General features: G+C 46.0%; 2 protein-coding genes across 5 annotated transcripts in view; one reads left to right on the forward strand and one right to left on the reverse strand.

Moving 5' to 3' along the window:
- Window positions 1–4,289, reverse strand: part of LOC116948258 (pecanex-like protein 1) — a 60,421-nt gene extending 56,132 nt beyond the window's left edge. For 2 of the 3 annotated variants that reach the window (XM_076071538.1, XM_076071536.1), the window contains exons 1-2: window positions 3,306–4,289; window positions 1,466–1,764 (exon numbers count right to left, since the gene is read on the reverse strand). The gene's annotated coding sequence lies outside the window, so the exon portion shown is untranslated. Of the gene's footprint in view, window positions 1–1,465; window positions 1,805–3,305 lie in introns of those variants that run through there. The other variant, XM_076071537.1, reaches the window with a different exon arrangement.
- A 71-nt stretch (window positions 4,290–4,360) lies between these two features.
- Window positions 4,361–10,330, forward strand: LOC116948460 (small ribosomal subunit protein uS10m). 2 transcript variants are annotated; one of them, XM_032965145.2, is made up of 7 exons: window positions 4,361–4,501; window positions 5,387–5,436; window positions 6,168–6,237; window positions 6,466–6,605; window positions 7,051–7,159; window positions 7,901–7,990; window positions 9,574–10,330. In XM_032965145.2, the coding sequence occupies exons 1-7, from the start codon at window positions 4,382–4,384 to the stop codon at window positions 9,664–9,666; spliced, it is 672 nt and encodes a 223-aa protein (XP_032821036.2). In that variant the 5' UTR covers window positions 4,361–4,381; the 3' UTR covers window positions 9,667–10,330. The 2 variants fall into 2 exon arrangements, with proteins under 2 accessions (XP_032821036.2, XP_032821037.2); XM_032965146.2 differs by having other exon boundaries at window positions 4,373–4,501; window positions 5,390–5,436.
- The last annotated feature ends 5,686 nt before the right edge of the window (window positions 10,331–16,016 follow it).

Genomic DNA, 16,016 nt, shown 5'->3' on the forward strand with positions numbered 1-16,016 from the left:
CACGCTGGTCAGTGCGGGCAGAATGAACGTCGAGGGGGGATTTGAATGACAATAGATTTCGCTACGTTGCCCTCTATTGTCCAAAACGCCTATTACGCCTGTATCTTGACCAGTAGCCACCAATCCAAACACTATCCAAGCAAGCTCAATCCTACTTAGCTTCCGAGATCTGACAAGATCGGACGCATTGCGGGTGATCTGGTCATAGGCAAGCACCTGTTAATGTGCTGTAATTTAAGGATGATGTCGAGTAGAACTACGATTCCAAAACTGTCTACTCTCTTAACCACTTCTCACTGTGGTGCAACGACCTATTATTGTACAGAACGCCAAGGCGACTTCTATGCCACTCCCTTATACCCCCAATTATTTTACAATCTGCGATCACCTATTACAGTACAGTGCTGTCCACTCTAGGTATTTTAATAATTGGTTTGACCCTTAATGGCAATAAAAAATGTGTTAAAATGTTAAAACACCAAACAGAAACCTTTTTTGCAAGGAATCAAGTCTGCATTAGCCACACGTGCTTGTGATGAACATGCTCTGATAATATATGCATTGTCTTTGAAACTGTTCGCCTTTTGGTATGATCTGGTCTGAGACTTGGCCCTAAAGAAGGCCGTCTATGGTGTAGGCCAATCGGTTTCAAAGACAATGCATCAAATATTATCAGAGCGTGTTTGTTTTCATGTTCACCACAAGCACCGTGTGTGGTTAACGCAGACTCGAATCATCGCAAAAGGGATCTATTTGGACACTGAACATCTTAATACCTGGTTGTTGTTTTTTTGCCAGCGAGGGTAAAACCAATTATCATATTTTGATGCTGGCAAGAAAGGTCCCATGGTCCAGGTATTTTGTTGCGAGGTCCCACTCGCCACATTCTTTCAACCTTCCACGGCTGCATGCAATCACTCCGGTATCGCCGTAATTCAAGACGCGGGTATTACGTTTCTCCGCATACACCCTCCGATGTACACGTATTTTGCGAGCACATACTAACGTACAGTGCCGTCGATAAGAGTTCGTCCGGTAGACCGCACGGCGATGTCAGTGTCTGGGCCGACTGGGGATTAATTTGTCTGCTGTGATGAAGACAGTGAGACGATGATAATCACGATGGTGACAGTGACTACGGTGGTGGTGGTAATGGTGACTATGGTCGTATCAACGACAATTCATAAAAGGCGGAGAGTAATGACGGTGATGATGGTGATAAACTCACGATGACAATTATGACGATGGCACCGATAGCCATCATCACGATCGTGATGATGATGATGGTGGTGACGATGATGTTAACCGAGATGATAAAACCCACGACGCGAACGCACGAACCAAACCACGCGTCCGCCAAACCCCACCACGGAAGCTCAACGCATTGTTGTTGTTGTCGTTCTCAGTTTGAGGCGACCTTAGAAGATGTTCCCAAGTCCCCTGTCTGCGAGCGAGAGACACTCACCCAAGCGACCGCCGAGGAGTGGTGGGGGGAGGGAGGAGGTTTACACCAACACACCTCCTGGGCCCTGAAGAAACCCACTCTCACTTGGCTGCCAATGCGGCCGCTGCCTGGCGGGTGCGACTCTCAAGCAGGGCGCGAGACGACGAATAGGAGGAGGAGAAGAAGGAAAGAGGAGAAGGAGGAGGAAGCGGAGCCCCCGAGTTAGAGGCGGGCTCCCGTTTCTTTGGCTCCTCCGGCCGCTATCGCCGCCGCCGCCGCCGCCATGGAGCAGAGCGATCGCCTCCCGTTCGCTTGTGGTGCTGGCGACGTCACGACGGTGGCCGGAGGGGGACAGAGCGGGGGGACGGGGGCGGGGGGAAGACGAGACTATGACGTACAACCGGGTTATACAAACGCGAACGGCCATGATGGTTAGTTCAAAGGGCCCCGTGCAATTGTTTGTGCTGTGGAGCCGCGGTTGAACTTAATGTGCGTCACTCGAAAGGGACGATTCCCGAAACGTCAGCTATTGTTTATGAGTTCCTCCCCCCCGCCACGGTTTTCCTGTGCTATGGACGAATGTGTTGATTTTTTTTTGTTATTTCATACCTTATTATTACCTTATTACAGACCAATTGAGACCTTATTGGTCACCCCGTGCCCTTATAAATCTAAAAGTTCATCCTACACAGTTCCATCACAAGAGAGAAACACAAACAAATCGACTAAAACAATGTTTTGCCCGTATTGAAGCGGCTGTACGCCGTATGGACTTAAAAACTCAATTTCCATGTATAAGAATACGGGTAACCCCTATGGGTTTACAGGTATGTTATTTGTGTTTGTGCCCCACTGCTAACGCAGCATAACCACCACCAAACATTGTGTGTGTGTGTTGTTTAGTTCAACTTGCTCATCGTATATGGGGCCGTCCATAAATGACGTCACGCGATTTTGAACGATTTTTGACCTCCCCCTTCGTCACACGGCCTCACAAAAAGTCAGACCCCCCCCCCCCTCAAATATGACGTCACAAAGCTCCCCCCCCCCCAAAAAACATGCTTCAAATCGCTTTAAACTATTGTCATTGCAGTACGTATTTAATGTGGCGCTGCACTCTGATGTTGTAGGAGAAAACATTTATTAAAAAGTCTATTTAATTAAGTAGAACGTGTTGTCTATATTTATTTAAAGTTGCGCATTTTGATGTGACGTCACATTTCTCGACCCCCCCCCCCTCGTCACACATCGTCACAAATGTCTGACCCCCCCCCCCAGGTGCGTGACGTCATTTATGGACGGCCCCTATGAGCCAAGGCCTTTGTTGAACGCGCAGTCCCGTTGGGGGATCGCCTGACACCATGGGTTTTCATCCGAAGGGCCCCTAGCGGGGATGTCCAACGGTTTCCCGGTGCCAGGAGATTGGCCGACCCCCCCCCCCCAGGCCAAATTACATTGCGGCCCCCCTAAAATTGGCTTAACATTGTATGGGCACGCAGAAGCTCACCGGGCTAACCGCAATTAGACGTTCACAGCACGGGGGAGGGTCCGGGAGCAGGGGGGGGGTGGAATATTATGAAACCAAAGAGTGTGGATTCCTGCAGTCACGAAAGCTTCAAATCAAGATTGAACGGCCTCTACGGGGAGGGGGTTTCCACACAACAGTTAGATCTTTTAACACAACTGCGAGATCAAGAAGGCTCACTTGATCGTGCCTCTCACCTTTCTGAAGAGATGCCGCGACACCAATTTCCGACAGCCTAAAATCGGTATTAGCTAAAGGGTTGAATTTCTTATGAACTCTTATTGCAGCAGCTCTTTCTCCTACGTCAGAATTTCTCCTGCTGTGTTTGTTTCTCACCTGATGACGGTTGCTTGTGTTGCGATCGAAACGTCGTGATCTATTAATTTTCTACCCACGTGACTTTACCGAAAGAACCAAAGAGTATGGATTCCTGCAGTCACGAAAGCTTCAAATCAAGACCAAATAGACACTTAACACAAGGCATCATGTCTGCATTAACCACACATACTTGTGATGGAACATTCAAAGATATGCGTTGATAATTATCAAATGTACGGTATTATAATAGAGTACAGTCTATGCATTGTCCTTATAACCGATTGGCCCACAAATTATATTATTAAAGCATATCTGTTCGCATGTTTTACCACAGGAATGTGTGGTTAATGCAGACTTGATGCCGTGCAATAGGCATCTCAGAATCAGAATATTTATCCTGGAGAAATCCGATGAGCTATGAAGCTCTTTTTTTACAGATGTCCAGTCGGGCGGGTCAGAACGTTATTTATATTTCCATTATTTTTCTGCTATAAATGTTCACATCATAAGCCACTTTGTTGAGCTATAATTTGTGGCCAGGTTGCTTCTGAAAAAACTAAGTTTTTTTTATACCTCAGTGGGCTTTGTCTGGTAGGACGGGTATGGTTTAGTTTAGTTTGCATCTTTTTAGGTCATGTGTTTGCCTTTCCTGTATGTTGCACTACTGTCGTGGGTTTTTTTTACTGTTTGTTGTTGTAACGATCTTACCCGCCCCTACTGGACATCTGTGAAAAAAGAGCTTTATAACTCATCGGATTCCTCCAGAATAAATACAGATTCTGATAACAAAGTACGCATAGGAAAGGTAATGTGTTTAAACATCTTAACCACCTGCCGTATTATTGCCGGAAACAATAAATCGTGTTTATTTACTGATCCTATCGTAAATGATAATTACTCTAACACGAGAGATTTTAAACGGACCCCGGCGCGTGTCGTTCGATTATTTAAAAAAAAAACGTGCTGGCGTTTTAGCGCATCTTCCTATTCCGGCAGACGCTCCCGCTCCCCGCTTTTATTCGACCTTCTACCTCTTCCGGAAGACGACCTGCCGTCGTCGCCGCCTCCCTCTGTGGAATCTGTCGACCACGCGCATGCGCAGCGCGCGCCGCGTGTCAGCTGGTGGTGGTGGTCGGTGGTGGTGTTGTTGGAGGTGGTTCGTAATGTCGAGCGCGGCGCTAGGTCGTGGAGTCGTGGCGCTGAGCCGGCTGCAGGTGAGGGATTGTCCGGTAGATGCTCCGTGACACGCGTCGGAGCCGGTCCACGTGCAAGCGATGCCTCAGAGGTCGTGACCCCGCACTGTACTGCCGCGTGTGTGTATACAGTACGTACACAGTACGTACTGTATACACACATGGGGGCGGGTGGCTCTGTCGATCCACAGCTGTGGATGAGGACCTCCTGACGCCGCGCGGGTCGTGGCAAGTGCCATAAACTTCTGTGAGGATAATTTGTCAGAAGGTTGCAGCTGAGCAAACTTTTAGTTGTACTATGCTCGCCGCCTTCCAAACAACGATGACGAACTTGGTGAAGTATGGTCACGTAACCCCCCACGGCCCGCAAGGCGTGGGAAGGCCCTCAAACAGTGGCTGGACCCCAAAACAAAAAAACGCCGTGCATGTGTTTATTGTGTATCGCATTGCTGTGCTGTGCGGGACATTGCCAATGCGATGTTCAGCTGACCCAATGTGCCCTGTTGGTGGTAGCCGTGGCTCGAGTTCACGGCGATGCAAATGCGCTGTTGATCCATAGTGTTTAACGGCGTCTCCATCCATCATCTCTCTGTCTCTCTGTGGTGCATAAAATGAGTAGTTCCGAGCCTCTGACGCGCCTCGTCGATTAGACGCACAAATTATGAACGCGTTATAAATATGTCTTATGATTAGTGTCACTTGGTGAGAATCCAACAATGGTTTTCTTACGGAATGGTTGCCTTACGGGATGTGACATTTCTGGATTAGGGCCATCAGAATAAATGTCTCACGCGTGCTTGAGTGGAGACCCTTTGACCTTTCAGCACGGCGTCATGCTGCGTCCAATTGTTCACTGTCTGCAAAGCTGATCGGCCGTGTGTGCGCGTGTGTCCTCCACGTGTGCAGCAGGTGGTGCGGACATGTGTGGCTCACACGGCGCTGTCTCCTGCACCTACGTGAGTTTCCCTAGGGAACCTACCTGTGGCCTTTCCTACTTCACGGGGGGTGGGTAGGGGGGGAGTGTTGTGCGTGCTCTCAACCACCCACTCATCCAAATAACCACTTGGCAGTGGGTGGGTGAGAGCCTGAGTAGGGAAGTAATTTGGTATCTGGGTGACTGGTTGAATAGTTGAGAGACTAAAATGGTCGGTGGGTTGGTGGTGGTTGGGTAGATGGTTTGGTGACATGTTGAGTTGGTGAGTAAACTGAGCAATTGATTTTGAAGGTGGGAATTTGAGTTGGTGACCAAGTAGTTAGTAGGACTGTGGCTCAGTGGTTGATTGGGGAAGCAGTTACGGAGTGAGTTAATGATTGGGTGGATGAGTGGGAGAATGGATAAGTAAGTCTAAGAGGAAATGAGTAAGTGGATGCTATTCTGATTAAATGGATACATTGCTAAGTACACATGTGAATGGATAGGTAGTTTTGTGAGTGATTTTAGTGATAAGGGTGAGTCAGCTGGTAAACGATTGAATATTTTGAGTGTGTGGTTTAGTAAGTGATTGAGTGAATGTAGTAGTCATTGAGCAGTTAAGTGGTTGAGTGAATGAGAGTGATTGAATGGTTGTGTGGTTGAGCAATGGAGTGACTGAATGCATAGGTGAGCGGTTGACTGAGGGAGTGGTTCAGTGGATCGGTGATCGGTTGGGTATTTGAGCGAGCAAGTTCTTTGTTTTCTTGTCTCTAGCTCCCAGGTATCGGCACCGCTGGGGTTCTCGTTGGGAGCAGCCCGCACTCTGTCTAGTGCAACATCCCTGGTAAGCCATACCATACACATCCACATGCATTTCTCGTCACATATACACACGCCTACCTACCAAAAAAATCCCCCGAATAGCAAATATAGCTGTTGGGGGCAAGTGCTATTAACGAGCACCTATTAAGACCCGCACACCACACGGGGAGATGGTGTGGCCAGCACCAGACCTAATTTATAATTAATGCATTGTTTTGGACGCATAATAAGTACGGTATCATTCTCGTAGGTGCACGTATCGGAGGAGCCGGACGTGCTGTACAAGCGGCTCATCGTGCGGGTCAAGGCTCACGAGCGCCCGCTGCTCGACAGCTACGAGTTCTTCATCACGCGCACGGCACAGTTCCTCAATATTCCGATCCACAGTGTGTACGTGGGGGCGGGGACACACTGACTGGACGCACTCACCATGCACTCTTCCACATCACCGCTTAACCCTGCACTCATCCACATCACCTATTATGCCTACTTAACTAACCTAAGCAAACACTAATTCCGTAACTTTTTGTCGTATAACCCCCTACTCACCTTTATGACATTCTCAACGACCAATTAATTCACTCATCCACTCTTCTACTAAAACACGAATGAAATAACTTATCCACTAATAACCGCTTACTCCCCCAATGTGCTAACACGGTCATTGATTAATTTGATCGCTCATCTGTTATTTCACTTAAATATTCAACCACTAGTCTACAACTCAAGTAGTGCGAATTACTGACTCAGTACTTAGTGTTGAATGCTGCTTTGATGTGCCTTGCTGCCACGGGCTGCAGCCGTTGACTGTTGCTACTGTTGCCGTGCACCACAGCTATGAGCCGCGCCGCAAGATCGAGCGCCTCACCGTACTCAAGTCCGTTCACATCTATAAGAAGCACCGCGTGCAGTACGAGATGCGCACGCATTTCCGCGTCATAGAGGTATGCAGGGCTCACAGCCGCGTGGCACAAGGGCAGAACATGGCGCTACACTACAGTGCTGTGTGTCCTCAAAATACCGGACAAATCACCAGTGGTGTGCCCCAATATATATCCTATTACTCCACAAACTTCATTCTTTCAACGAATAATGTCATTCTTAATTGGTGTTTTGGGATAGATCATGTCGGTATAATATAAATTAGAGCTACGCATTCTTCCACCACCCAACACATTCAAACAAATTGAACAGTGACTTGGACAAACGTGCCAATCGAGTTTGTTTTTCATCGTAACCGGTGGGAGGGTAAGCGCACGGGACTACGACGACGTGATATGGTTTTCAACAGCTCTGGGACGGGCACCGCATACGTATCGAGCAGGGAACCACCGGACTTGTCCAATGGAATGTCAGCAGCCATGATGTGACCACAGTCCATTACAGATGGAACAACTGTGCGGGCAAGCCGGCTCTTGTCCTTCCAGGATCGGAAATGTACAAATAATTGATATTCTCCAAATGAGTGAAAGCTGAAAACCTGTTTTCTTCCGCTGATGAAAGGATTCTCTTTGAATTTCATTGTTTTGGTGTTGACGCTGGTGGAAATTAAAATGATGGTGACATTGGTGATGATGGGAATACTGCTGATGTTAGGAATTGTAATGATGGTGATGATTGAATTGGTCTGTTGCTGGCGTAGTGATGGTTGCGTTATTTTAACCACACATTTCTTTTTTTTTCAGCTGAAGTACCTGACTGGTAGCACGGCTAATGTGTACCTGGAGTACATCCAGAGGAACCTGCCAGAGGGAGTGGCCATGGAGGTCACACGGGTCAGTCAGTGGACAACTCGCACACATGGTTAACCTCAGGAGAGAATTTATAGCCCCTGTGTTTGCAGGGAATGTAGACTCATGGGCTGAAAATACTGTCATATATACAAAAGCCTTAGGGAATCTCAAAATAACATCCTAGCAGGAACATCCTGAAAAATTATGAGACTTGGTAAGGTTGTTCTTCGCTCTGGGAGAAGTGAAATCTGTTACTATTATTATTAGTAGCATCACTGCGTTATAATTGTATACAATCTAAGCTAATGTTTTTGGCACTGGCCCTTTCGGATAAACGGGCATAATGTTGATTTATATAGTTGACAGCAGCATTTAAAAATGTGATGACTCACAACTATATTCATATTCTTAGTTTTTTCGGTAAAGTCACGTTGAAGAGAAACAACAAAATAACAAAATATATATAAAACAATAAAAAATTCTCACGACGTTTCGACCATAACTCAAACGGTCATCATCAGGTGTGTCGGTTTGCATAAATTTATTTTGAAAACGGCATATTTATTTATTTATATATATTAAAAAATATAACGTTTGCGTCATGCGCAACGATTGGCAGTTATGGTCGAAACGTCGTGAGAATTTTTTATTGTTTTATATATATATTTTGTTATTTTGTTGTTTCTCTTCAACGTGACTTTACCGAAAAAACTAAGAATATGAATTACTGCAGTCACGAAAGCTTTAAATCAAAATTTGACTCACAACTACTTAAATTTGTAAACACGGTTGCTTCATAAATTGTATTACATTTGTGGGAATTAAAAATCTTATGTGTTGGTGGAGGGATATTTAAACCTGGTGGATCACTGTTTTTATTTGCTCTGCCAAGGTGGGCAAATCTACGAGGCTAAGCTGGCCTGCCACCAACAAATGAACTTCATTTTAAAAAATGCATACCGAGTCGATGGTTAAATCCTGCTATACAAACGTCAAAGTACCTATGCTCAAACGAGCAGTGGGACAGCACGTGTCTCCTTTGGCAGCTATAAGCCAACTGTTGAAATTACAAATTACATTTCTTTTATTTCCGTGACAATAGTCATTCTCTCCACAGCACTACCGCTGTTGACTTCCAAAAGTGGTGCTCATTTTATCAATTGCAGAGAGATGATGGGCCAAGTCGACCTACTACCAAGATTTGTAATCGCGACCTTCTGATTACCATTTGAACGCTCTAACCGCTGAGCTACAGCCGTAAATGAAAATTAGTGCTATTCCATATCCCTGCTCTTACAACTCAAATTGTCTCCTTTGGCAGCTATAAGCCAACTGTTGAAATTACAAATTACATTTATTTTATTTCCGTGACAATAGTCATTCTCTCCACAGCACTACCGCTGTTGACTTCCAAAAGTGGTGCTCATTTTATCAATTGCAGAGAGATGATGGGCCAAGTCGACCTACTACCAAGATTTGTAATCGCGACCTTCTGATTACCATTTGAACGCTCTAACCGCTGAGCTACAGCCGTAAATGAAAATTAGTGCTATTCCATATCCCTGCTCTTACAACTCAAATTATTATAAAGTCCTCCTTTCTCGTTGTGTCACGTGTTTGTGCAGCACACGATTGAGCAGATCCCGGAACACATCGCCAACCCCGAGTGGAAAAAAGAAGCGCAGCAAGAGGGCGCCAAACCTGAACTCCCGTCGTGAAAACCCCCGACCCAGCAAAGTTCTCTCCCACCTCATCCCTCCTGCACACGAGAGGGGTCTTTTTACAAGAATCACTGACTGCTCAGTTTGCTAAAGCATGAGCCATTCACGCAGCGATTATATTATTGCGGAGAGATACGGGAAAACCAAGTACAGACTCTGCACACTATTTGATGTACTGAGAGTAAAATGTAATGCGTTACTTGTTACTGTTGTTGGATTACCACAGGTAGCAGTCATCCAACATTGTTACTTTGTGGTTAACACAAACCAAAAGTTGTATTCATATACTGGGTCAGAATTGCCTCTACCACCATTCCCCTGAGGTCAGTAAATACCCTTTTTGTGGGAATTATTGGTTGCCCTCCATACGGACTGGCTCCTACAATGGGAATGTGAAATTTCCCAATTTATCACCCACCTTAATCGCCCATAAAAACCCAATTTATCTGGCTGGTCATGTACAAAGCGCACACGCGGGTGGTTGGATGGCTACGGGGGTGCTCATAAAGTGGCCGTTGGAGAATTTGAAGTCCGCAATGTTGAAACTTCTATTAAAATCCCTGGCACATCCACCTTATGTTGTGGGTTCTGTGATGTAAAACTCAGTCGCACCTCTAAATATGCATTGTTTTCAGAAATACATTTATATTCAAAACTGCAATTTGACCTCGTACAGAGTGTTTCTTTAACTCGGAATAGACATGTTTAAAAAAAAACTTTCTAATGAGATTTTAGGTTTTTATTAATTATTGTTATTTTTAATGCACTAATGCAACGCATACATAATTGACTTTTCCAGAAGTATTTTATTGAAAGTAAAAAAACGGGAAGGTACAGCATATGGTCAGACGGAGTGGGATGGGGAACAGGAGGGGTAAAGTATAATGGAGTATATATGTTGAACTTCCTTCACACCGTACGTAGCCAACTGCTAATCGGAGGTACGGGAGTAAACTAGAGGTGTTTATGACCCTTGGAAATGCATTTCTTTGTGAGCTGCAGCTAACATGACAAGGATAAGAAACGAAGACGCTAAAACAAAATGAAATGTTCATAAAGAAAATTACACGAACGTGTGGATCAGTTAATTAAAACAAACTGTTAAATGGCTAAATGTAAAAATGGTATCAGGTGTAACACTTCTGACAGCTGTTTTTTGGGTAAAAATTAATGGTCCGCTGGCAAGAACTATGATAACATTTATAAGAACACCCAACAATTCGGTCATCAAATATTGAATTACTGGACCATTACGAGCGACTTATCCGTGGGAGTGGTGGGGTCCACAATCGTCCCTTTCCTGCCTTAGTGGTTTTCCTTGCAGATAAGTGGAGTCAAGTCGCCAATATTAGCATAACACCACGGATAGTAGGATTCTTGATATTGTTCCAGAACATGACCACGGTTAAGAGGAGTTTTGTATACAGGCAGTCCTCGACATGGGAACACCAGAGTTACGAGCAACCGCACTTCCATGAAATATATTTTTAACATCAGCTTTCAATCGCAAACTCGCACGTGCGAACTACACCGTGGACTCTTATGTTCAGAGGAGCGAACCTCTGCGAGATGTAATGAGTCGCAGCCTCCCGCTGGGCTTGAGTGGTTTTGTGCTTGCGTGCGCGTGCTTGCCCCCACTCACGACCTACACCAGTGACGATTATCTGCACCGGTCCTGGGCCACCCCTAAGTCGACTCAGCCGCAAATGAGTACCTGGTGTGGTGTGTCAATATTACCAAGGGGGAGACCCGCACGGCCAAACGTGGTATTGGCCACCCACCCCCTCGTGTACGGTGCCGGCCTTAATAGGCGCTGATCGCTAACAGCTATACGGGGGATATTTATCTTTGTGGAGACTCATTACGCCCATTGTTACAAGCAAGCCTGAATCAGTATTAAGTATCGCGTGCAAAAATACAATATTAATTATGGGTTTAACAATGCTTGTGTTTTGGGTTATTACGTGGGCTTTTGTTGAACGTGGACCCATATCTAATAGAGGGGTCCTTGCTTATAAACATCTGGCAGTTCACAATCATTGCTTCAAGCAAGCCTGACTAATGATGAGACACTTAATGTGGAAACGGTGCAAAGTTTTGGTTGTGTTGAACCAATGCTGTTGAAAATATGCACTCCCATGAGGCCGTGTGGTTGATGGAACGTGTAAGCTAAATGTGTTTAAGGGAATATTGTCTACGCTGACGCCAATGATTGTGTTATCGTCAGCTGTCTTTAGTCTTGAAATAATCTGATGAGCTATGAAGCTCTTTTTCACATGTCCAGTTGTAATGTTTCGTGTGGGCGAATCCACGTTACTCGACTACACGGAGTCACCAGCTGCTTCCTTGGGATTGAGAAATCCTTGTGACCTGGGTTCGAGTCAGTGTTGAACCACTGGCGTGCTATCTGCTGCCTTTTTATTTGAGAGGCGCGAGACGGCCGTGAGGTGTGAGTACATGGGATAGGTAAATTAAGGGTGAGACAAGTTTTTGGAGTGGGGTGAGAGAGGTGAGGGGTTAGAGGTGAGAGGGGAGAGACAGGTGAGGGGTTAGAGGTGAGAGGGGTGAGACAGGTGATGGGCTAGAGGGGTGAGACAGGTGAGGGAGAGGGGTGAGACAGGTGAGGAGTGAGACAGGTGAGGGAGAGGGGTTAGAGGGGAGAGACAGGTGAGGGGTTAGAGGTCAGAGGGAAGACAGGTGAGGGAGAGGGGAGAGACAGGTGAGGGGGTAGAGGTGAGAGGGGAGAGACAGGTGAGGGGTTAGAGGTGAGAGGGGTGAGACAGGTGCGGGAGAGGGGTTAGAGGGGTGAGACAGGTGAGGGAGAGGGGTTAGTGGGGAGAGACAGGTGAGGGGTTAGAGGTGAGAGGGGTGAGACAGGTGAGGGGCTAGAGGGATGAGACAGGTGAGGGAGAGGGGTTAGAGGGGTGAGACAGGTGAGGAGTGAGACAGGTGAGGGAGAGGGGTTAGAGGGGAGAGACAGGTGAGGAGTGAGACAGGTGAGGGAGAGGGGTTAGAGGGGAGAGACAGGTGAGGAGTGAGACAGGTGAGGGAGAGGGGTTAGGGGGGAGAGACAGGTGAGGGAGAGGGGAGAGACAGATGAGGGGTTAGAGGTGAGAGGGGAGAGACAGGTGAGGGAGAGGGGAGAGACAGGTGAGGAGTGAGACATGGTGAGGGAGAGGGGTTAGGGGGGAGAGACAGGTGAGGGAGAGGGGAGAGACAGGTGAGGGAGAGGGAAGAGACAGGTGAGGGAGAGAGGAGAGACAGGTGAAGGAGAGGGGTGAGACAGGTGAGGAGTGAGACAGGTGAGGGAGAGGGGTTAGAGGGGAGAGACAGGTGAGGGGTTAGAGGTGAGAGACAGGTGAGGAGTGAGACATGGTGAGGGAGAGGGCTTAGATGGGAGAGACAGGTGAGGGGGTGAGAGACATGAGCCAGGTTTTGAGGCTGGCGTGAGACAAGAGGCGGAGCAGGAGGATTCCTGTCGGAGTGCGGAAGACGTCGGGATGTGAACTCTAGTCCACCCTAAACCGCATCCTCTTCACAAACCACGGCAGATGTTGATCCCTGATGCCCAAATGGAAAATAGAAAATTTCCAGTCGTGTGCGACTGTGGTCATCCGGAAGAGACCATACAGCATATAACGATGCAATGCCCGATCCGTAACTACGAAGGAGACATCACAGGGATACAGCCTCATTACTCCGGTGGTGCCGCTATCTGGCTAAGACCACATGAATGTGAAACTGTAGTCGTTGCGCCTGCATCTACGTCACCCGTCCGAAGAAGAAGAAGAAGTAGTACATTAATTTATAGATTTTGCCACTCAAAATGTATTGCTACAGAAGGATACTGCATCGAAGACGGACCCAAAGAGTGACCAACGTAAAAGTCAGACGAAGTTTGCGCTAAGAAGAAGAAGATCTGATCGAGGCAGTGATGAGAATGAAACTGACACGATTTGGACACACGCGCAGGATGGAGGACAACAGGAAAATGAAAAGTGTGTACAATTTTAAGGAAGAGGAAAGGGAGGAAAGACCTGAACAGTGAATGACTTTGCGACTAAAGAGATTGGTGCCAGAAAAACGTGGCGCTAATCGAGCACATTGGCACAAGACTAGAGGGGGAAAGTGGAAACGAATGGCGGAATGTGCAGTGAGACACGTACGGGCCGATTTGCCCACAATGGATCGTGATGATGATATTGTTGTTGTTGCGTACCTGTGGACCCCTTATCGATGTCTAACTTATTACAGACCAATTCAGACGTTATTGATAACCTCGTGCCTCTATAAATCTCAAATATTCATCCAACACAGTCCCCATCACAAGGGAGAAACACAAAACAGACAAAAACACTTTTTTGCCCGAATTGAAACGGCGAGACGCCGTTTAGACACGAAAAATCAATTTGCCCGTACAAGAGTACAGGGTAAACAGGTATGAATTGACGGCTTATGCTGTTGTGACGACGCGAATTGATGATGATGCCGCTCAGTCTCCTATATGCAGGGTGGCCCGTAAGTCTGGAATCGTAAGGGAAATAAAGAATTCATATTTTTTTTGGTTTGTTTCTGCAGGCCCAAGATGTCTCTGAGTAAGGAAGAACGAGTCCAGATAATTCTACTCATCGGAGTCAGAGGGAGGTCTCAGTTGACTTTAACAGACTACATTCAGACCACGAGCATCCAAATTCAGTGTTTAACTACTTGCGGCAGCGCAATTATTTTCGCCAATTAAACCGCGTGCTCGTTGGAGTTGTATATCAGGAACAATGCTCTTGACACGTTGAGCACGTTCTGTGAATAAAAGCGTTGCTATTGCCTTTTATTGTATTATTTTCTCTATGATTCCAGACTTATGGGAGGGACAACCCTGCATATTAAACTAATATATATAAAATAAATCACGACGTTTCGGGCGCAACACAATAAAATAAAATGTTTCGCTCTGGATGACCGCTGCAAAGTATTATCTGTATTTTGATTTAGTGTGCTGACCTTAAAGGTGCATTGAAAAATTTGATACTCCGACTGATGCTCCTGTTGTTGTGGAGTAACTCATGCAGCAAGCTATGGCTCTAGGGTTTGGTGTTACATGTTATTTATGTAGTTTATACTGGTAGGAACCAAGTTATAAACTGAGTGTACCAGCCTGCAATAGATTAATGTGTCCGTCCGTCCGTCCCCTTTCAATACTTTAACGAAGTGAAATCTCGTGCTGTTGGGGTGTAAAAATAAAATTGCGCAAAATTCCAATGTTCCTACCAGCCCACCCTGCAGGGACCTGTTTGTTAAAAATTTGGTCACAGTCCCTATGATCACTGTTACATTGCATTTATGGCTTTATTTTGGTGCTTTCGAAAAGTTTTTTGGTTTGGCCATGTTTTTGTTTATTGTAGTACCGAGTTAGACTGATGGCCTTAATACTGGTAGGAACGAAGTTGTAAACTGAGTGTACCAGCCTGCAATAGATTAATGTGTCCGTCCGTCCGTCCCCTTTCAATACTTTAACGAAGTGAAATCTCGTGCTGTTGGGTGTAAAATCAGCAATAGACAGCGCAGAGACTTGTCCTACCAGCCCACCCTGCAGGGACCTGTTCTAAGTTGTCGTGTGGTTGATGTTGTTTGACTTTGCATCCCACTGGGATTTTTGCACACAGCGTTGGTGTACGGTGCTTTTTCAGGAATATTATGATGTTTTTCCTGGATTTTCTGTTTGCACAGTCACATAGTCACTTTAAGATGTTTTCTTGTTCGTGTTTTTGTTTTTTGTTTGTTGCGGTTGCACCCGATTCAAGAGCCGAATGGCTCACAGGGCTATACCTAATAAATGAAAAAAATGAACTATGGAGCGTCCATCATCAGGTGGGAAAGCGACGATGGACGCTTGTGTTGCGCCCGAAACGTGATTTATTTTATTTTATAACAACGTCACTTTACCGAAAGAACCAAAGAGTATGGATTCCTGCAGTCACGAAAGCTTCAAATCAAGATTATTATTATATATAAGCCTGCAATAGCAGTCCTGATAATTGTTTTTTTACCCTTTTATCTGGCAACAAAACTGACACCTTTTTACAAGGAGTTATTTTTGCATTGACCACAATACCTGCGGTCGGAACGCAAACAAAAAACAACTCTGATAATGTATGTGGCACTGTCCTTGAAATTGATTGGTCCACACCTGAGACAGCTTTCTTTAGAGCCTCGTCTCACATGGTGTTGGACCAGAAGACGCCAAAAGGCGCACAACTCAAAGACAATGCACCATCAGAGTATGAGAGCCCGGGGTAAAGCATTTACACCATTGGAAACCTCATTTGCCAGTAACAAAATATTATATTTGT

The sequence above is a fragment of the Petromyzon marinus genome, chromosome 33 (assembly GCF_048934315.1).
Source record: "Petromyzon marinus isolate PM22_M1 ecotype Great Lakes invasive population chromosome 33, UKy_Petmar_22M1.pri1.0, whole genome shotgun sequence".
Taxonomy (NCBI): Eukaryota; Metazoa; Chordata; class Hyperoartia; order Petromyzontiformes; family Petromyzontidae; genus Petromyzon; species Petromyzon marinus.